Source organism: Onychomys torridus, chromosome 8 (genome assembly GCF_903995425.1).
Source record: "Onychomys torridus chromosome 8, mOncTor1.1, whole genome shotgun sequence".
Taxonomy (NCBI): domain Eukaryota; kingdom Metazoa; phylum Chordata; class Mammalia; order Rodentia; family Cricetidae; genus Onychomys; species Onychomys torridus.
The window spans coordinates 43349392-43371710 of NC_050450.1; the positions used below are offsets into that span (position 1 = coordinate 43349392).

Consider the following 22319-nt stretch of genomic DNA (forward strand, 5'->3'; position numbering starts at 1 on the left):
AAAACCCAATTTTAAAAATTAAACCTCCTAATCCAATCCAATCCAATCCAAAGACAGACTGATTTGACACTCACATGCTGAGGACTGACCCTAGGAAAATATTAAAAGTCTTTGTTTTTCATAACTCAGCTTTATGTTTCTGTAAGAGTAGGAAGTGAACATACAGTGAAAATATTGCAGTTTATAACATATAATGCTAACATTTGGAATATAGCTGAGGTGTTTCATGCTACATTCCTTGGTGTTGTGTGGCCATGAGCATGTACACAGCATGTGTGTCATGTTCTCAGAGCCAATCCATTTGATACAACTATGGTAAGCACTCATAGAAATGACCCAGATTCAGGGTAAATTTGATTTTGAAGCATTTTTTTTTTTTGTCATTGCACATTTAGAAACCTTTGACTAGTACTAAGTTTTCATAACCCCCCACAGTTAGTTATATGCTGCCATAGAGGGCCACAACCCACAGTTGAAGTAGCTGTGTTTTATCCCATACGGCCCTGATAGCCTAGGATAATTCCATTATAAGCCTGAAGGTCACACAGCCTCTTTGGTTCTCATGTCTCCAGCTGAACAAAACATACTTAGAATGCTTCTCTTACCCAGTGCTTTCCCGACTTGTCAACGACCCAGCAGACAGAAAATGATAACATTTTGAAAGCTCTTGATATAAGAGAACAAGATTGATGTTGTCTCGGGAGCTCCAGCTACCTTAGGACCTGCCTAGCTGTGCCAACCTTGGTTTGGTACCAAGGACAGGATTGTGCCTCACCTGGGTCCACGGGCTCTGACACTCCTATCATTTGATTTTGCCTGGATTGGTGCATGTTGTAAGCTGGTGCACCCCTTGGCATTTTGGCATCATGCTCCCTACCCCCAGCCCTGTGTTCCTACAGGATCCTCCACTTCTCCTTCACACTAAGCGTGGGAGTGCTAGTGTTGCTGTCGGGACAGTCAGATTTAACCCCAGAACAAATGGATTCTTGAATAGTTTGCAGACATTTTTCCTGGGACCTCAATTGCTGTGTCTGTAACTTTAATAGCTTTTTTTTTTTTTTTTTTAAACTGGGAATGGAGTCCAGATGCTTTTGGTGACACTCACCTGTGTTGCATCACATGACATGAATGATGCTTCTCTCTCTCTCTCTCTCTCACTCCAGGCAGGCTCTCTGCCCCTGAGCTGTAGCTCCAGCCTTGATTATATCTTTAATACTTTGCCATAATGTATCTTCAAATATTTTGCTGCAAAAATATTATTTGCAGTATTTAAAAAAAAATTGGGGGTTGGGGATTTAGCTCAGTGGTAGAGCACTTGCGTAGCAAGTTCAAGGCCCTGGGTTCGGTCCTCAGCTCTGGGATTGGGGGGATTGGGGGAGGGGGAAGCGGTGGTGGTGGCGCATGCCTTTAATCCTAGCACTCCGGAGGCAGAGGCAGGAGGATCTCTGTGAGTTCCAGGCCAGCCTGGTCTCCAAAGCAAGTTCCAAGAAAGGCTGTCTCAAAAAACAAAACAAAACAAACAAGCAAACAAAAAATTGCATGGTCTCCTTCCATGGTCTCAAAAACCATAAGAAAAGAGTCAAAGCAGGTTAGGGAGATGGCTCAAGCACGGAGACTCCAGTCTGATCCCCAGCACCTGTATAAAAAAGCTGGCCACAGTGCCACTGGCTTGTAACCCCAGTGCTGGGAAGGTGAAGACGGGCAAATCCCTGGGGCTCAGGGCACACCAGTACAGTGGACTTGGTGAGTTCCAGGCCAGTGAGAGACTCTCTCTCAAAAAACACAGTGAGGGCTGGCAGAATGGCGGGGCTGCTAACGGGGCAGACACCTCCCAGTCCCGCGGAGCTGGCGCCTGTCCTTTCCTGATGTTTGCTCCCTCAAGTATCTCTCTTGCCTCCAAGGCCATTTCACTATTGTTGATCGCCTCTTTGTAGCCCAGCTCATGGTGTCCTCATGGTGCCTAGCCTTCTTCACAGCAATTTTCTCTTTCCTAATTGTGGTTCCAAAATGGAAGTGTGTCTACATCATTCACATTACTTAATGGGTTCTTGAATCGTGTTGCTGTGGCTTCCAAAATATTTGAAACTCTAGCAGTGCTGAATGCTTCTGCTCTAGCAAAGGTCCGTGAACAGTGACATTTTGTTCTTGAGATACTGACAAAAGAGGGTCTGGCTCTCTGTGTCCCAGGCTCCATGGTTACTATCCTGCACTAGCAGCATGGCATTCACTGCAGCCAGGGCCTGGAAGCCGCCTCTGGGAAAGTGGATGCTGGATTGGCCACCGCCAGTGTTCAGACATGTATCTTGAAGGTCCACATGGTCACTGAATCAGTTAACATACAAGGGAACTTTGCATGAGCCCAGGCACGTTGTAAGATACAAGACCTTCAGCACAAGGGATGGAAGCTGAGTGTACCCAAAATGGAACAGAAGACAATGTACCAGCAAAGGAGAGCAGATCTGAGCAGAGTTCGTGACATTGCAGGACCCATCACCCTTGAAGGTGGGGCATGGGTGGGGTTCAGGGGAGAATAGAAATGACCCCCCCCCTACTGTTAGGTGCAGAAGGAGGCTCCTTTAAATGACAGATGTTACGTGACTTGCCAACGACCAGGGAAGGGGAAGAGCTGAGCATTGCTTCCAGATGGGGAAAAGTGGTGCTTTCTAGATGAGGAACCCACAGGGAGCTCAGAAGCCGCCCACCGGGAAGTGATGGTGACAGACAGGCCTGGGGTTACTCTCTGCCATACTGCAGGAAGTGCTGGACTGACACTCAGCACTTCCAGCCAGTCCACTGATGGGGGGCTCTCAGCAGGAGGGGAATCCAAATCTCCCTATGTCTTTCCAGATACCACTCCCGGGTGGGGATCTTGGACCAGCCAGTGTGGAGAGGGACTCTGGAAGTTGTATTGTTTTCTCTTAAAAAATAGTCTTTCACATTTATTTGTTAATTATTTTTGTGTGTGTGTATGTCTCTGTGTGTGGTGTATGGAGTATATGCATGCATGTGTATGTGTGTGCTTCTGTATGTGTGTGTGGTGTATGGAGTATGTGTGTGGTGTATGGAGTATGTGTGTGTGGTGTATGGAGTATATGTGTGTGTGGTGTATGGAGTATATGTATGTGTGTGTATCTGTGTGTGGTGTATGGAGTATATGCATGCATGTGTATGTGTGTACTTCTGTATGTGTGTGTGGTGTATGGAGTATGTGTGTGGTGTATGGAGTATGTGTGTGTGGTGTATGGAGTATATGTGTGTGTGGTGTATGGAGTATATGCATGCGTGTGTATGTGTGTGCTGTATGTGTGTGTGGTGTATGGAGTATATGTGTGTGTGGTATATGGAGTATATGTATGTGTGTGTATCTGTGTGTGGTGTATGGAGTATGTGTGTGTGGTGTATGGAGTATGTGTGTGGTGTATGGAGTATGTGTGTGGTGTATGGAGTATGTGTGTGTGGTGTATGGAGTATGTGTGTGGTGTATGGAGTATGTGTGTGGTGTATGGAGTATGTGTGTGGTGTATGGAGTATGTGTGTGGTGTATGGAGTATATGTGTGTGTGGTGTATGGAGTATATGCATGTGTGTGTATGTGTGTGTGGTGTATGGAGTTGTGTGTGGTATATGGAGTATATGTATGTGTGTGTATCTGTGTGGTGTATGGAGTATGTGTGGTGTGGTGTATGGAGTATGGTTTCGTGGTGTATGGAGTATGTGTGTGGTGTATGGAGTATGTGTGTGGTGTATGGAGTATGTGTGTGGTGTATGGAGTATGTGTGTGGTGTATGGAGTATATGCATGCATGTGTATGTGTGTGCTTCTGTATGTGTGTGTGGTGTATTGAGTATATGTGTGTGTGGTGTATGGAGTATGTGTGTGGTGTAATGGGAGTGTGTGTTGTGGTTGTATGGAGTAGTGTTGTGGTGTATGGGAGTAAATGTAGTGTGTGGTGTTATGGAGTATGGTGTGGTGTATTGGAGTTATGTGTGTTGGTGTATTGGAGTATATGCATGCATGTGTATGGTGTGGGCTTCTGTATGTGTGTGTGGTGTATTGAGTATATGTGTGTGTGGTGTATGGAGTATATGTATGTGTGTGTATCTGTGTGTGGTGTATGGAGTATGTGTGTGTGGTGTATGGAGTATATGTGTGTGTGGTGTATGGAGTATATGCATGCATGTGTATGTATGTGCTTCTGTATGTGTGTGGTATATGGAGCATATGTGTGTGTGGTGGGGATGGGGCAGAGGGACATCAGATGGTGACATTCTTTGTCTCATGCATTGCTCCCTCCATCTTTTTTTTTCAGCCAGGGTCTCTCACTGAACCTGGAGTCCACTGTTTTGTCCAGATCAGTTAGTTGCTGAAAAGGCCCAGGGATCTCTCTGCCTCTGGCCCCCAGCCCTGGTGTTATGGCACACATTGCCATGCTTGCCTTTTTTATGTGGGTACTGGGAATCTTAACTCAGGTCCTCATTATACCCAGTGAACCATTTCTCCAGCATTCCCACCTCTCCTTAAAAAAAATTTAAATTGAGGGCTGGAGTGATGGCTCATCGGTTAAGAGCACTGGACTGCTCTTCCAGAGGACCCAGGTTTAATTCCCAGCACCCACATGACAGCTAACAACTGTCTGTAATTCCAGTTCCAGGGGACCTGACACCCTTACACAGACATACATGCAGGCAAAAATACTAATTCTCATAAAATAAATAAATTAAAAAATTTTGAGTTGAAATAAGGTATTTTTAAGTCAACCAAGCTGGCCTTGAACTCACTCTGTACCCAAACAGGTCTTGAACTTTCCTTTTTCCCAGCTCTGGGATAGCAATCTTGTACCACCAGGCCTGGCCTCATTATTCCCCGCCCCCCAAAGGTGCATATTTGTGATTATAAACGGGTCCGTGCTCATTGATATACGTTGCAAAAATGGGGACAGCCCCCCCTCGCCCCCACCCTCAGTCAAGGTCGCCTTAGCTGTGGTGGTCCCAGGAGTGTGGCTCGGCCCTTTCTGCAGCAGCGGCTAGAGACCGCCAGGTGGCGCTGCGGAACAAGGGCCTGGGAGGAGGAGCGTGACGGGCTGGGGAGCCGGCATCACGTGACGGGGCCCGGAAGCGGCTGTCCAGGCGCCTAAGAAACCATGGCTAGGGGTCGGCGCTGAGGCTGCGCGGGGTGGGTTGAGCTGGAGCCGGAGCCCGGGCCTGACAGGGCCGAGTGGTGAGTAGTGCACGACTTGCGCTGCAGTCCGGAGTCACCTCCTGCTGCAGCGCCCGGCGCGGCTTCCTCCCGCTAAGCAAGTGCTGCTGCTCAGGGACAGGTCACCCGTGGGGTGGGGTCTCCCGAGCCCCTTGGACAGGTGTGCAGTCGCGGTTCCCCGATGGAGAGGGTCTCACCGATGCCCAGCTCCGGTCAACCCCCATGCGGCTAGACGAGCTATGTATGCCCTTGCCTTGGGTCACAGGGTACCAGACTGCAACTCCCCTCCTCCAATAGGAGGGGAAACTGAGGCTGAGGGCTGTGTGTGGGGCTTCCGAGATATCCCCGCGGCAGGGTGTCAGTTCCAGCAATTGTTTGCTTTCTGCCACGTCTCCTGCGGGGGAAACTCGCTCCGAGAAGAGCTACTTGTCCCTTTTGCCCTGGGTCGCGTCCTTGTTTAGCTCTGCTGTGCCTGGGTTCTCTATGCCAGGCTTGGGCTCTGGGTGTGGTTCTGTTAGCTGATGGTTTTTTCTTTCTTTCTTTCTTTTTTTTTTTTTTTTGCACACTCATCAGTCTGTAGGCTTCGTTTTTTAGCAGTTCTGCAGTTTTGTGGAAGTCACACGGAAAATAGGAAGGAGGAGCTGAAACAGGCTAGAGGGGCCAGGGCGTGGAGAAGCCCTCATGTGAACCTGAAGACCGTTTGCTTTGTTTTGTTTTCCTTAATTTGGCAGCTTTTGGTAGCGACTGCTTATGTGGATGGATTTGGGGGTGGGGGGTGGGGTGGAGGAGCTTGTCGAAACAGGATAGCAACATAGTGTCCTGGAAGAAACTGACACTTGGGGAATCGCATAGTGTGTTTTAGCTTCTACCTCTGGCTTGACGCCTTAGGTGACTCAGACTCCTCAGCTGGGTTTACATTCTTCAGTGTACGGTAATAGGGCTGATAGAGTTCCCTGGGGTTCTTTTTGAGGTCTGTTTGCTTTTATTCGGAGAGATTTCTCACTCCTTCAATACAAGGACTAGATCTGGAAGGGATTTTACCTGTACTTATTTCCTGATTGTCTTTCGGCTCCTGTTTGAATTCTAATATATACAGTAACTAACAGGTCTATTTAGCATATAGGGTTTTTTGTTTGGCTGGAACCCAGGGCCTTGGACACACCGAGCAAGCACTCTTCCATTGGACTACATCTCAGCCTTTAATGTTCGGCTATGGACCATGTTCCTTTAAAGATGTTCTTGAGGTTGAAAGTAAGAGGCGCGGCTCTCAGCACTTAGCTTTTACTTGAGGTTGTGTCTGCCCTGGTGACGCATGTGCTCGCTGCAGGCTCTTTGTTTTTCTCTTTAAACCCTGTGGCTGTTGGTTCGGCCTCATCTGTGTTTAGCTGTCTTTGTCTAGCCCCGAGTCTGGGAGAGAGGGGTTTATTTTGTTATTCTGGAGGGTACAGTTGAGATCATTGCAGTAATGGAAGTGGTTTAGAGCATGAAAACTCTCAAGGAATCAGTTGTCTCTTGTGTTGGGACACCGTGTGGAGTTCCTTGTCGCCACTCGGAATTGTCATTGGGCATTTAATTGATTACCTTGGGGGATGTTGCAGGTGAAATGGCTGTGCTAGATGGAGAGCTGACCTACATAGTCATGTTTTCCTTCTCTCTCTCCTTTTCCCCCTTTCCCAATTCTTCCCCCCCCAAAAAAAAAACCCTCTCTTTCCTCTCTTCCCTGTCCCCCATCCCCCTCCCTCTTCCTTTCTCTGTGTTTGTGTGCATGCATGCATGTGTGTGTGTGAAAGTCAGAGCACCCCCTCAGGTGATGTCCCCCAGACACTATCTGCCTTTGCTGAGATAGAGTCTCCTTGGCCTTGAGCTTGCTGATTGGTTAGGTCGGGCTGGCCATGAGCCCCATGGATTCACCTGTCTGCTCCTCTCCGGCACCAGGATCATGAGGGCATCATCGTGCTGGCTTTGTCTCTTAGATTCGGGAATTGAACTCAGGTCCTTGTGTTTGCAAGGCCAGGTTTTACTGACAGCTGTCTTGCCAGCACCCCATTTTCTTCCTTTTTGCCCCAACTTCCACCTCATGAGGGTCTCAGCTCTTAAGCTTCCTGGCTGCTGTTGCTTCTTCTCGGTCTTGAAGCCCGACCTTGTCCTGGGCTGGGGAATGGCTTTGTCTCTGTTTCCACCAGCCCCCGATGCTTCTGCTAACCCTTTCTAGAACCGTGTTCCCGAAGTGAGTTTTCTTTTTCCTGTGAAGGAGAGTCACATTTATTCTGTTGACCTGGACTCAGGCCTTGGAGATCTCATGCCTCCTTCCTTTGGCCAGACACAAAATGCCGACCTTTGCCTCACAGATTGGTACGTCAGGTACCTAGCTAGCATGGAAACCACAGAATGCTGAATCTGAGGCTACCCCCAAACACACTGCTCTTGGAAGCCTGGACACCCAAGCCAGAACTCAATGGCCTGTTCCTGGGGGCGGGTCAGGAGGGATGCTCCTCTGTGCTGCTTTTCCTCCGTGAATTCGGCAGTCTGCCTGTGTGGGGGCATTGCAGGGCTTTGGCACTTAGCTCAACATTTCCGAGTTAGAGACCCATCTCAGTTCTAGTTAGCTTTCTCTTGCTGTGAACAAACACCATGGCCAAAAGCAACTTGGGTAGGAGAGGCTTTATTACATTTATAGCTTATAATGAAGGGCATTGGGGCGGGAATCAGCCAGGCAGGACCTGAAGCAGAGGCCATGGGGGAACACCGCTTCCTGGCTTGCTCCCCACAATTGCTCAGTCTGCTTTCTTACACCAACCAGGACCACCTGCTCACGGGTGGTACCACCTATAGTGAACTGGGCCCTTCCACATCAATCACTAATCAAGGAAATGCTTTACAGATGTACCTATAGGGCAATCTGAAGTAGGCATTTTCTCAATTGAGATTCCCTTCTTTGTTGTTAACTTGACTACAGCTGGAATTAACCAAAACCCAAGCATCTGGGTACATCTGTGAGGGATTCTTTTTTCTTAATTAAATCATTTGAAATGGGAAGACCCACTTTTAATCCAGATCTTTTGAGATGGGAAGATCTACCTTTAATCTGGGCTACACCTTCTGCTGGCAGTCTGTATAAAGGACACGGAAGAAGGAGGATCTCTCTCTCTGCCTGTTTGCTCTTGCTAGTAAACCCATTCCTTCACTGTAATTAGAACCTACTTCTTCAGGATTCTGGCATGTACCAGATGAATGAAGATCAGCTGAGACATCCAACCCTGTGGCCTGAACAACCTCTAGAGAATCCCAACTAATACAGTGACCCTGGCTTGAGGTGCCAAGTTGTCAAAAAAATCTGGACACTCCTGTAGAGTGTTAACTGGGAAAAGCACTGAAAAGTTTGTGTAAAGAATCTTTGTCTGGTCCAGAGTGTCTCCATGGTAACAATCACTACTATCACTGAGAGTCCACTGTGTGCCAGACAACGTGCCTGCCGTTTATCTTATCTTCCTAACAATATTTTAGCGTTGTGTACTGGGGACATCTCTCAGGTGAAGGAGGCCAGACAACAGCAGAGTGAATGACTTAGCTGGAGTTGCACTCCTGATGCCAGCCTGTAGAGATCATGCAGAATACCCCCTGCCTACCCAGCTCTGGGACCAGTTTGGGGCTAGGCATGTCAGAGCGTGTACCATCTGGTGATAGAAGGGCATTGGTCTGGGACTGTGGTTTGCCGGCTTGGAATCTCAAGTGATCTTTCAGCATCTGGTGGCTGGATGCGGCCATCTCTGCATAAGCCTTGGTTTGCCTCTGGGTGAGAAGCTGGAGTAGGCTCTTCTGAAGTCACGCCTGGCGCTGGCACTTGGTGTGTGTGTGTGTGTGTGTGTGTGTGTGTGTGTGTGTGTGTGTAAAAACTGAGCGTGCTTGCCTGTCCCTTAATCGCCGTGCACTGTGGACCACAGCAGCTGTCCTGTGGCTGCCCGCTGCATGGGGCTCCTTCGGGCATGGTGGAGTGCTTCCCGATGCTGTTTCGAACTGTTCTTGTAGATGTAACAAATTTTCACTTCCTCTAGACCGCATTGGGCAACTCCGTCTGTGTCTCTGCTCATGTCTTTAGAATTCTAGCACCAGAGAAAAAGATTTGCTGCTTGCTCTGGGTTCCAACTCATGGCCTGGAAATAATAGACTGTGTATTTAGCTTGCAAGTAATCACCATGGTGTGCTGGAGAGATGGCTCAGAGATAAGCATCATCTACCCAGAGGGCCAAGCTTGGTTTCCAGCTCCCACCCCAGAGGGATAACAGCTGCTTGCAACTCCAGCTCCAGGGGCTCTGATGCCCTTTTCTGACACATATTCTCACAAAATGCGCATACATACACATAAGTAAACTAAACCTTAAAAACTATTTTTAAAAATTACCACCAGTTCCTGACTGTGGTGGGAGGTAAGGCCTGAAGTATAGGCATCACAATAAGATTGTGTGTTTTGAAGCCCTTTATGTGAATTACTGTGACCAGGGTCACTTAGGAAGGCCAATAAAACCCAAACTGCTAAGTGTTGGGGTGCACACTTGTAACCCAGCATTTGAGTGGCTGACATAGGACAGTGGAGAGTTTGAGGCCAGTCTGGGTTACAGAGAAAGGAGACCCTGAGTCTGAAAGAAAGCAAAAAAAAAATTCAAATAAGGAATCCTAGACTTGGCTGAGTAGAGCCAATAGGTAAGAATGTACATTCTGTCTAATTTCTAAATTTAATGTAATGGCATTAAGATCCAGCAAAAAAATCTTTTTTCTTTGCAATTTCTACTTCTGATCTTAGTCAGAAAGCCAAGAAGTAATTTTTTGCATTTTAATATTTAACTGAATATATTCCAAAGTGATATGACTGTAACATAGGCAACACAAAATTACAAATTCACAAGGCATTGTGTCATTTTTATCCTAGTGTGTTCAGGGTTCAGTTTTGGCTGCTGAGTTTGTCTCGTCTCACTTTGTAGCCCATCCTGCAATCCTGCCTCAGCCTCCCCATGCATGGGTACTGCCGGGCGGAGGTTTTGCCCTCCGTTGATGGACCACACATCATCTATAAACTGCGGCTATCCTCAAGAACCTGCAAGACAAGCCGGCTTCAACTTTCTCATATTACACAATCCTCCTTTCACATCAACAGGCCCCATTAAATCTCCCGAGGGGGCAGGGGTTGGCAGTTGCTGTAGTTGGTGTGGATGCCTGGCTTCCCCAGGGGAGCCTGGGGGTGTGCACAGCAGGGGAGCAGGAACGGGAAGAGGAAGAGGAGGCCCTGTGTAGATTGGGGTGGCTATGTGCACCCTCCCCAGTGTACCAGCTGAGGACGGGCTGCTGCCCAGCCTTGCTGGGGATGGACTCTCTCTGTCCTCCCTCCCACTCCCTCCTTTTCTCTGTCTCTGAAACAGGGTCTCTTGTAACCAGGGCCAGCCTTGGATGGCCTTGAACTTTCGATCCTTCTTGTCTGCATCTCCTGAGTGCTGGATTACAGACCTGTACTCCCACACTGGTGCTGGAGATGAGATGGAACCAGGGGCCTTGTGCATGCTAGGCAAGCCACCGTCTACCACCAGCTGGGCCCTATCCCCAGCCCTGGGAAACATGCCTTCTCCCAGACTGGTCTTGTCCATTTGGACAACTGTGCAAATATAAGGTTCTTCCCGAACAAGCAAGCACCTCCCTCCTCCTTCCCACCTGTCAATCTCAGCGTTGAAGGATCCTTTAAGATCCCGAAGAAAAGGGCTAATGTGTGTGTCAGCCCTTAGACACTGTTTCTGTGGCCCGGCCTGGGGGGCGAAGGCCTGTAGTCCCAGCTACTTGGGAAGCTGAGGCCAGAAGATCTCAAGAGTGAGTTCAAGGGCAAGACCCTGTCTCAACACCACCAACAAAATGGGGGTAAGAGGGGTGGGTACCAATGATACAGCCCAATGGTAGAGCATCCATGGATTTGATCCCCATCACAAAAACAGAAACAAACAAGGCAAAACAAAGCAAATGTAGCTCTTGAGTCACAAGGTTGGATGTTCTCATTGCCTCCTTGGTTATTAGGTTTCCACCCCTTTCGTGGTCCTGGCCTTGAGCCCTGCATGTACAGTGTGTTGTAACTTCATGCTTCTTTCAGTGAATTCCTGGGTACACAGTACAACATATGTCCAAGCCACGTGCTACCGTTGTCTGCCTGCTTCTTCCCCTTGCTGGGGCAGCCCAGAATCACCTGCTTCTTTAGCACGTGTGTTATTGATTTATTTTAAGTTTCTCATTAACCAGCACCTATAAGTGGCACCTCCCCCACCCCCTTATCGATATGCACACAGTTGCTAAGCCACATGTCCCCTGTCGGTAGTCACCGGGTCTAGAGATTTCAGTTTACTTCTGAGTAGTTGCCTTAGCTTCATCCTCCTGTGGGGAACTTCACTTTTTACCTAGGACATAGAGAGACCTCTTTACAGTGTCAGGGATAAACTGCTACAGCAGTTTCTTTAAAATAAACTTTCTGTATTTTATGATTAAATTAAAAAAAATTTTTTTTAGATGAGGTCTCATTATGTAGCCCTGGCTAGCCTGGAACTTGCTGAGATCCACCTACCTTTGTCTCCCAAGGGCTGGGATTAAAGGGATGAGCCACCATACCTGGCTTAATTAGGCTTTTGAGACAGACAGGGTCTTACTGTATTGCTCAGGCTGGCCTTGAATTTGTAATTTGACTGCTGGGATTATAGGGTGTGCCAGCACACCCTGGCCACAGCGGTTTTCATGTTGGGTTGGGGTTGGGGGATTTATCGTTGTCCTGTTTTGTCTCTGCCTTCAGAAACACTCACAGTTCACATACACGGTTCTATTTAGATGCATTGGGTGTGTTGGAAGAGACTAGAAATAAGTTGATATTCACATAGGTAATTACATCCTTTGATCGGAACATCAGCGCTACAGAGGAGCCCCAGTCTGCACTCCCTACACTGCTGTTTGCATTTGCAAACTAAGATCATAGGAAAGAAAATTGTTCAGAGTTACCAAGCAAGTCAGAGACAGAGGCTGACTTCATACCCAGGCCTCCTCGACTTATTATTAGCTTTTGATTGTATGATGAAGAGGTTTTCGGCTCTCTACATCAATGTAGGTTTTCCTTTCCTGGTCCACGTATGAGTTTACTTTCCCCAGATATGCTTGAATCTCTGCATCACATGAGTAAGTGGAACCCTTAGATTCTCAGTGGGAGCCCGGGCAGTGGAACAGGGACCTCCCTCCATGGGGTTGCAGGCACTGTGTGGATTGAATGTCCTTTATCTACACTGCAAGTCATGTTGAGGTTCTGACCCCAAGTTGATGGTCTTGAGAAATGTTGGGGTCTTTAAGAGACCCATGAGACCCTCCCTACTCTCATGGAGGGATTAATGTAGTTGCCCAGCAAGTGGGTTAGTAACCATGGGAATAGACAGGAAGTGAGCTTGGCTCCTCCCCTCGGTCTCTTCTCACCTTGTGACCTCTTCTCTTCATGCTTGTGACCTTCTTTCCTCACTTCCTCATGAGTTTCTGGTTTTCTGCTGTGCCTAAAGCAGTGTGAGACCCTTGAGGGAAGCCAGCAGGTACCTGAAACCTTAGAATTGTGAGCTCATTTCTCTCTCTCTCTCTCTCTCTCTCTCTCTCTCTCTCTCTCTTAAGATTTATTTTATGCATGAGTGCTGTATCTGCATGTACACTTTTATGTCAGAAGAGGGCATCAGATCTCACTAGAGATGGTTGTGAGCCACCATGTGGTTGCTGGGAATTGAACTCAGGACCTCTGGAAGATCAGCCAGTGCTCTCAACCGCTGGGACAGACCCTGCTCATTTCTTAATAAATTACCTAGCTTCAGATAGTTTGTTATGGCGATGGAGAGGCCCGTAACTGACTCTTCACTATGCAGTTCCTTTGTGAGGATGCACAGATCCTTTCCGGACTTTCAGTTGGTAAAAGATGATGTGTCCCTGGATCACTCTTGTGCTGGAGGCAGGGCTGGTTTTCAGGCATACCCAGGGGGGAGCCCTGAGCAGAGAGACATCTTCTGGGCATCTGGTGTTGGGGTGGCAGTTGGAGAGCCATCTTCTCACCCTGAGATAGCATCTCAGAGCCAGGCTGGTGTCTGCATGCTGGGGGAGAGCCTGATGGAGAAGGGATGGGTTCCCTCGATCAGTTTTATCCTTTCCCACCCCTACTTGACTGCGGATTCTTGAAGGCTATGGAGCTGACCTTTTCCCATTTAGTTTCCACAGCACCTGGCACTGTCATCAGTAGACATTTTCACACCAGGAGGCAGTCAGGAGGGACATATACTTCCGACTTGCTACCGCTTAGCAGGACAGGCTCCTCCATCTTTGGGGGAGAGCCCTCATCTATGCAATGAGGGGCTTGAGGTGCCCTGTGAAGGCTCCTTAGCACTGAGCTAGGATACTAGGGGCTTCCACAACTTTCACCTGGCTGAGAGAAGCCCTGCCCTCCTCTCCTCCCCAGAGCCGTGTGGAGAGGCCGCATCCTCCCCATCCCTCGTCAGTACACAACAGGGAGGGTGACTTCTTTTGCCATCTTTTCCTTTTTTTCCCCAGAGCTGAGGACCGAACCCAGGGCCTTGCGCTTGCTAGGCAAGCGCTCTTCCACTGAGCTAAATCCCCAACCCCTCACCGTCTTTTAAACATGAGCAAATTTATAAAAATGTTAGAGAAGGCAGAGGGCTGGAAAGGCGTGACACTGTTCTCTCCATCATAAAGATCACGGCCAACACTCCTGTAACAAGACAGGTTAATGAGGGTGCAAGTGTGTATTCAGTCATTTTGTGTGACATGGGAGCCTTCAGCGAAGAATATGGAAGGATCCAGGGGGAACAGTCCACCCTGAGCTCACATGCCCATCTGTATGCTCTGATTTGCTGAAGTGTGGGCAGCTAGAGTGTGTGGTAGTGTCACAGAGTGTCACAGAGTGTGTGGTAGTGTCACAGAGTGTGTGGTAGTGGAAGCCAGCTGAGCTCCACCCCGGCAGTCTGACCACTCAGTCCTTTCCGTCTCTGAGTGGATCTTTCTCTCCTCCCAGGACAGGTCTATGAAGGCAGAAGGGACAGAATGGCCATTTTAGGTTTTGTGGCTGCTTTGCAGAATCGGGGGGAATTCTGGTTTCTGAGATTCACTTCAGGGACAAAGGTTGGGAGGGAGGCATGGGACAGGAGAAGGTCAACGGACTTTGCTGTTGGGGTCGTTTCTGTGGCTTTCAGGTCTCCCGTAGTTCAAAGTGCCTGGCATGCCAACGCCGTACTTGTGTACTGCACTTCGGGGTATCATTTTATGAGCCCTAACACAGCATCGTGGAGAGGAGCTGCTGAGACAAAGATGGGGTATCTCATGGTCTCTCCTGCTCCTATTCCTTTTCCTCTGAGCTGTGGTCAGCCACCCTACTCCAGCACTCAGGTCGGTGGCAAGAAAAGAGCCCTGGGTGAGGAGACTAGCCGTCCCGACCACTCCATCTTAGTTCCATCCCTGTTGCTGTGCTGAAAGGCCCTGATGCAAACAAGCTTAGAGGAGAAAGGGTTTAGTTTAGCTCATAATTTTTGGCAGTAGTCCATTTAGTTCGGGGATGTCAAGGTGACAGAAACTTGAAATAGTTCATTGTGCCCACAGTCAAGAGCAAAAAGAAATGGATGTAGACATGCTCACTTGCTTGTTTGTGCTCAGCTTGATTTTTCTATAGGGAGTGGTGTTGCCCATAATGGGCGGTGTCTTTCCACACATCAGCTAACTTAAGACAGTTTCCCCATAGACATGCCCACAGGCCAACCTGATCTAGACAGACCTTCACTAAGATTCACAATTGTAGGTTGTGTCAAGGTGACAACTAAAGTTAACCATCACAGCTTCCAAAGCGTAGGAGATGGACTGAGCCCATGGTGGGAAAGAGGGGGTTGTTTGTGCTCTGAGACCCTGTGGAGCTGGAGCAGAATTGGGTGACCCAGAGGGGATTTCATGCCTAATAACCGTGCTCTCTGCTGAGGGCAGAGGATAAAGAGGACATCTGAAGAAACATCCAGGTTCATGTCACCTCATGAGAGCTCACTCTTGGGAAAGGTGTGTGATTTAACTACTGTTTGAGGTCCAAGAGATAAGCTCGGAGGAGGGTGGGGGTGAACCAAACCAGAAGACCAGGGAAGGCTTCCTGGAAGTACACACTTGCATTCCCCTGCCCTGCCCAGCATTGCCTCACCTATGTGTTGCTCAGGTGCCCTAGAATGAATTTAGAAATTTATGAGTGTGGCACTATGTGGGAAGGTGGGGAGGCAGAGTCCAAGCAGGCCCAGCCTGCCCTGTGGACTTTGCGCCTCTTGCATTCTCCTTGGTTGGCACTGGGCATTCTGGTTAGACCCACTCCGTAGTGCATCCATCGCTGGGAGCAGCTGTGACAATGCCTACCTCTGCGGCTGAGCCCACTCCGCACTTGGAGATGAAGGCCCCAGCTGCCGGAGGTCTAAGCGCTGCCCCTCTCCCCCCAGCTACCATGTCCACGCAGAGACTTCGGAACGAAGACTATCACGACTACAGTTCCACTGACGTGAGCCCCGAGGAGAGCCCGTCTGAAGGCCTTGGCAACTTCTCTCCCGGCTCCTACCAACGCTTAGGGGAGAACAGTAGCACAACGTGAGTACTTGTGACTTCCTGCCATGGAGTGGGCTCTTCTGTCCCCAAGTCTCCCCTGGAGCAGTGTGGGCCTCCATCTTCCCATTGTGTATACCCTGCTTGACAGGGGAAAGCAGGCGATCTGCCTGCCCGGCAGGACCAGCAAGGGGCTCCTCCCCTCTCTAGTCATTTCTTATTCCTTATTAGCTCCAGGAGGCTGGTGGCCAGGAAGAGCTTTGACTTAAAAGCCTCTAGAGGATAATCTCGTGGGCTTGAACCAAGTGTCAGATACCTCCCGGCCCCATTAGCGCTTCGGCAGAGCCTCCTGGGGCCCCTGTCCCATCCATCACCTGGCTGAAGAAGTGGAGGGAGGGAGTGGCAGCTGTATTTGAGAACCCTCCAGAGTTGTAGGGAAGAGACATTGTGCGTCCCTTAAGGAGGCTGCGGTCTCCAACCCGGAAGCGGTACCAGTCCCATCTGGTACAGCCTGGCCCTCTTTGGTTCTCAATCTCTCCAGACAGGAGGACTGGTTGAGAAGCCCACTGGGAAACTGGGCTGGCTGTAGGAGGTTTACTCCTTGAACTGCAGACTTCAGAGGGAGGGGTTCCATGCTGGGTTTCCCAGCATGCCCCTGGCCTTTTCCAAGGTCCCAGGACCCTGCCCTTGGCAGCCCTGTCCTTTATCCCCAGTCTCAGCTGTCACCCTTCCTGTGTCCCATTGTGGGTTGGCTGTGACTTAACCAAGGGCTGCTTTGTGCCTTAGTGTAATGCTACATGCCTCCACTCTCTGTGACTGCTCCAGAGGACTGTGGAAGTTGTGGGGACATGCTCTTTGCCTGCACTCTGTCCTGGGAGGGACATTTCCCCCTATGAACTGAGCCGGGCCTGGAGAATGATCCATGCACGTGATTGGCTCCTTGCCACCGCTAGCACAAAGATTCTGGCTTTTAGCATATTACTCATGCAACATATTATTATAGAGTCCCGATTTATTTGCAAATTGAGGTGGTGGAAAAGATTACTTAAGATGCTCCTTCCTGTCTTCCCTCTGTCCTCATCCGCCCCATCAGTGTCTCCCAGGGAGAAGGAACTCCCTTCAGGGTTTGTGAAATACTTATTCCAATGGTCAATTGTTTGCACAGCTCTTTCTGTACGCAGTCTAAATTTTCACTTTTATAGAGGTCTTTCTGAAACTCAAGACTAGCTGGCTGGCCTATCCAGGTCAGCCGTTCAAGGACGCGTGCCTGGACTGTCCTCAAGGTTGCTTTTATCACTTTCCCTGGTCTCTTGGAAATCAAGCCAAGCAGACAGTTCTCTCCTTCAGCTTGTGTTAGGATGTTTTCTAAGGTACAGGGCAAAGAGTATAGGTCACTCCAGTCCGGGGACAGGATCTACCCAGGCATTTATTGAGAAACATGCCAGGTGGGCCAAGGCTGATTGGGACCCTTGTTAATCTCTCCTAGGTTGCGTGAGGGACATAACTTGAAGCCCTCACCCTTCCTTGTCATCTACTTTATCCAGGAGCAAAGTACCTTCCTTGGAAGAGCTGCTTAACCATACCCGGCTCTTCTAGACGTTAAAAGATCAGTTAAAAGCCCAGAATAGTGAGTGCGATAAAATAGAGATCTTAGACATTTCTGTGCCAGTGTGCTGTGATTTCCCCCTAACATTCGGGGCCATGGAGCTGTTGACTGCACTGACAGCAGCCTCTATTAACACCGTAGGGCGGATCTCACAGAGTAGGGCACTTTACACACAGTAGGACAGTTTACACACAGTAGGGCACATTTTCCTTCTTGTTGCCCTGCTGAGTACTTCGGAACAGTTCTCTGTGCCACCTCAGCGGTGCTTCCCCGGGCCAGCAGGCTTACACACCAGCTAGCTACCTCCCGGTCTTGGTTGACTTAGAACAGCCATTTGCCAAATAGCTCTGCAAAGCTTTTGGGGTCCCAAGCTTTTTGGGGACCGTGTCTCTTCCTAAAAGTGCCAAGGTGTCATTTGCCTTTCCTTCTGTTCACATGTGCATGAGGACGCTGGAACAGTGTGTGTCTGCAGCTTCCTCCCCATGCACCCCCACATCTCCACTATCCTAGTCACCTGTGAGTAGAAGGAAAAGGCCAGTTTCACTTGAGATCATCTTCGACGCGGGCTGGGGCCGCAGCTCAGGTGGCAGAGTGCTTGCCTAGCACGCACTCGGCCTGGGTCTCATTCCCAGCAACACATAAACTCAGTGTGGTGCCATTTGGGAGTCGGAGGCCAGAGGATCAGAAGTTCAAGGTCATCCTGGACTACATAGGGAGTTCAAGGCCAGCCTGGGATGCATGAGACCCTGTCTGCAATAACCAAAAAAAGTCCTTGGCAAGATAGTGAGACCATTAATTCCTATTAAATTGCAACCCTTAGCATGGGTCTCTTGGTAGTCACTATATAAAACACCAGATCCCAGAGTGTGAGTATTGGGAGTTGCCAACTGAACTAACTGGAGTTTTTGTTCATTATTTTTTTTTTAACAGAAAATTTTTATTTTATTAGAAAGAACAACTAGCTAACTAGGTTTCTCATACCCTAGTATTTAAGCATTTCCTTTGAAAATGAAAGAAACGACCCCATTAACTCAAGAAAAACCATCAACAGTGTTTTTGTGACTCACATGAAATTTGAGCTTTCAAGAAAAATTAGAAAACAAAAAACAAAACAAAACAAAGTCAAAGAAGCAGAACATCCAAGTCACTCTTGTACCCAGCACTGTGAGCTCACACATGCTTTCTGGTGAGGTCAAAGCGTGACTTCGAGCCGCTGTCATGACAGAGGTTGGTATTCGGAACCTTGGAACCTCCACATACGTTAGGCAATTGTGCGTGAGGGAAAGGGCGCTGCAGACAGGTGCAACAGTGGATTAAAGGAACGGATCACGGGAGGTTCAGAGTCCACGTCGAAGCTAACTGATAAAGAATCCATGCATAGAGGCAGGTGGATCTCTGTGAGTTCAAGGCCAGCCTGGTCTACAGAGCGAGTTCCAGGAGAGCCAGGACTGTTATACAGAGAAATCCTGCCTCAAAACAACAGCTTACAACAACGAAAAAGAACCCATGCATTTCATTTTGGAGTGATGTCAGAAAAGAATTGCCACCGTTGAAGAGGCGGTTAAAATGTTCCTTCTTTTTCCAGCTATGTGTCTAGGGAGAGCACGCTTTCTCATAGACTTTCACCAAAGCAGCACAGATAGATTGAAGGTTGAAACAGAAACCCAGCTGTCTTCTGTTAGGTGAGACATTTAGGAGATATTTTAAACAGTGATGGGGGAGGTGGTGCTGGGGCGCAGGCTCAGTGGTTAAGAACATTTGTTGCCCTTGCAGAAGACCCGAGTTCTGGTCTCAGCACCCACATTTTTGGGCAGATCACAACTACCTATAACTTCAGCTTGGGGGGGGATCTTCTGGCCTTTGAGGGCATTCTCACTCATATGAGTGCGCACACACATAAATACAAATGAGTGGCTGGAGGTCTAGATGGTGGCTGCTCCTCCAGGGGACCCAGGTTCGATACTCAGCAACCACACAACTGTCCATAACTCCAGTCCCAGGAGATCCGACACTCTCTTCTGGCTTGTGAGGGCACTACACTTACGTGGTTCACAGACATGAATGTAGACAAAACACTCATACACATAAGTTAAAAAATTAAGTGACTCTTTTTTAAAAAAAAAAGTAATATAATACCATTCCCATATTTAGCTTTAATCATTAAACTATTAGTATGTATTAGACTTACTGTTACTTTAAATTGTAAATTTTAAAATTTGGGTTTTAGTAATATAACTTATGTAGGTAGAACCTACATAGGCAAAGAGATCAGGGGTCCTTAATTCACAGAGAATAAAAGAAGACCTGGGACAAAAAAAGAAAGAAAAGAAAAGTCTCAGAGCCACTGACAGCACAAACGAAGATTAGAGGGGCCTGGGAGGTCTTCAGAAGCTAACCCACCCTGTGGCTAGACTGTCAGCCTTGGAGGTGATACTGTGATGCCTACCTGGTGTTGAAGGGACATTTTTGACCCTCGGCCTACAATCCTGGTGTTTCTGAATGGAAGGGACTTTGGGATCACCTTGTCCTGGTCCCGTTACCTCGAGGTTCAGGTCAGATACCAGTTCCCAGACTGGAAGGGAGTGGCCCCACAGATCGACAGACAGCCAAGTCGGGGCCAGGAAGCCCAGCACAGAGGCATTTGGGGAAGGCTTCAGGGAGGAGGGAGGGCGTGGTACACACTTACCTTTGTGCTTCAGCGGGTCACACATTTGTTCGCCAGGACGGAGACTTAATAGCCCGTTGTCTCCTGGCTCCTGGCTGCTGAAAATGCGGTTGGACCCTTGCAGGACTCCTGGGAATCAAAGGCCTTTGCTCGATGGTCCACCCTGCAGAATGGAGGTAGATCAGATGACCTTCCTGGTAGACTTGAGAGAGTGGCCTTTGTGGGCAGCAATGTCGTTGACTTGTGATTTCTGCCAAATGCAGATCTGTGTGCAAATGTCAGTTTTGAAGGCTCTTGAGGGCTCTTTGTGCAAAAGGATTTTTTTCTGTCCAGGGCCAAGTCTTGAGGGATTGTAGGCACGTCACTTGAGCTGTTTCCTACTCTGTCGTGGGGGAACAAAAGGCAAAGAAAGGTATGACCAGCACACTCCTGTGTGGTCTGGGCTGCCTCTGCCTTCCCTGCAGAAGGGGAAACTCCTGACTCACCCTTGCTGTTACCACAACCCATTCCTCAGGTGATCCTTGTTCCTCCCCAGGACCTGTAGCCTCCCCTTGCCTGTGGCAGTGAGCTTCCTCATCCCACCACACACACTTCACCTTTTGGCCTCAGGTCTCTGCCCTCCACTCACCTGCCTCAATTCCCCCTGGCTCTGTCTGTCCCCTACCCCTTCTTCATCTCTTCTTTCCCTTGAGATATTACATAGCTCTAGAGGCTGACATCCACATCTGACTCATCTGTATCCACCCAAGTATTTGTTGAGTGGAAAAAAAAAATGAATGAGAACACATGAGAGGCTTTATATGAAGTCATAAAACAGTGGGGGTAATCTGTACAAATTTAGAGGGACTTCTGTCCTTAAGGCACAGGGGTGAACCAAGGACCCCTAAAGAGGGCTTCTCTAGTCCTGAGCCCAAAGTAGCCGTTGGCTTCTATTTTTTCAAACACAAAGTCCAATAGAAACTTTTTGTTGTTGTTGTTTTAAGACAGAGTCTCTCTATTTAGCCTTGGCTGTCCTGGAACTTATGTAGATCAGGGCTGGGCTTGAACTCACAGAGATTCTCCTGCCTCTGCCTCCCAAGGGCTGGGATTAAAGGTGTGTGACACCATGCCTGGCCTAGTAGGAATGTTGAGTCCCTCATGGTACTGGGTGACTGACTGTTAGAGAAGTTGGGCTTTATTTTATTTATTGAGTAGTTTTGTTTATTTGTTTTTAGTTTTTAAGACAGACACTCACAATATAGTCCTGGCTGGCCTGGAACTGGCTGTGAGGATCAGGCTAGCCTTGAACTCTTGAAGTGCCACCTGTCTCTGCCTCCTAGGTGCAGGAATTTAAATGTTGTCACCACCACAGCCAGCTTGGACTTTATTTATTTATTTATTTTTGATTACCCCTGTTTTCCCTCACTGAGGTCTACCCTTCAGAGTTACATCTTGTCATCCTCTGTGGCGTTTTGGGAGTTGTCAGGGTGGTTCACTCAGTGGTCAAATCCAGCCCTGAATGCAGCCAGAAAAGATGGAATGCCTAGAGAGAGCCTCCATTATCCCTCTGAACTGGCTTCTAAGAGAGGAAGTGCTGTTCTTGGGAGGCATGCCCCTTGAACAAGTTGGTCCCTCATCTATGAAATAAGACATCACAAGATCGTTTGGGAAATCAGATAAGATAACATGCAGATATGCATCGGCCCAAATTGTAACTGTTTCCCCCTTGCCTTCCTACTCAGATGGTTCCAGACCTTGGTCCACCTGCTAAAAGGCAACATTGGCACCGGACTCCTGGGGCTGCCCCTGGCAGTGAAAAATGCAGGCCTCTTGGTAAAGGTTTTAGACATTCATGCATCGAAAGCTGTGCACTAGGGTTCTCTGTGTGCCAGGCACTTCCTAGGCTCGGAGCCTGAGCCAGTGACTTTAGCTGGCAGCCCCTCCCCTCCCTTTGACTCACCACACGTAAGCTGATTGCCCAGCGCCATCATGCTTTCAGAGGAGTTGGCCATCCAAGTGCTGACCTTGCTGATCGCCCTCAGGATAACTACCCCTGCTATACATCCCAGAGCCCGCCAGGAACTTCAGCCCCGTGGATCCATTGTCCACAGAGTGGCCATCTAGCCCAGGGCTGAGGACACACACAGATCCAGTCTCCTGGATCATGTCTCTCTCCTGCTGTGCTCTTAATAGCATTTTGCCATCCACACATCCAGTCTCTTTTGGGCTCTAACTCTGCTGCTTCTCTTTCTTTTGTCTGCAA

General features: G+C 48.7%; 1 protein-coding gene across 2 annotated transcripts in view; it reads left to right on the forward strand.

Moving 5' to 3' along the window:
* The first annotated feature begins 5101 nt into the window (after window positions 1-5101).
* Window positions 5102-22319, forward strand: part of LOC118589130 (proton-coupled amino acid transporter 1) — a 33022-nt gene continuing 15804 nt past the window's right edge. Inside the window, exons 1-3 of one of the 2 annotated variants that reach the window (XM_036196091.1) lie at window positions 5102-5216; window positions 15707-15851; window positions 21799-21889. In XM_036196091.1, coding sequence (XP_036051984.1) covers window positions 15712-15851; window positions 21799-21889 — 231 coding nt within the window. In that variant the 5' untranslated portion in view covers window positions 5102-5216; window positions 15707-15711. Of the gene's footprint in view, window positions 5217-15706; window positions 15852-21798; window positions 21890-22319 lie in introns of those variants that run through there. The other variant, XM_036196092.1, reaches the window with a different exon arrangement.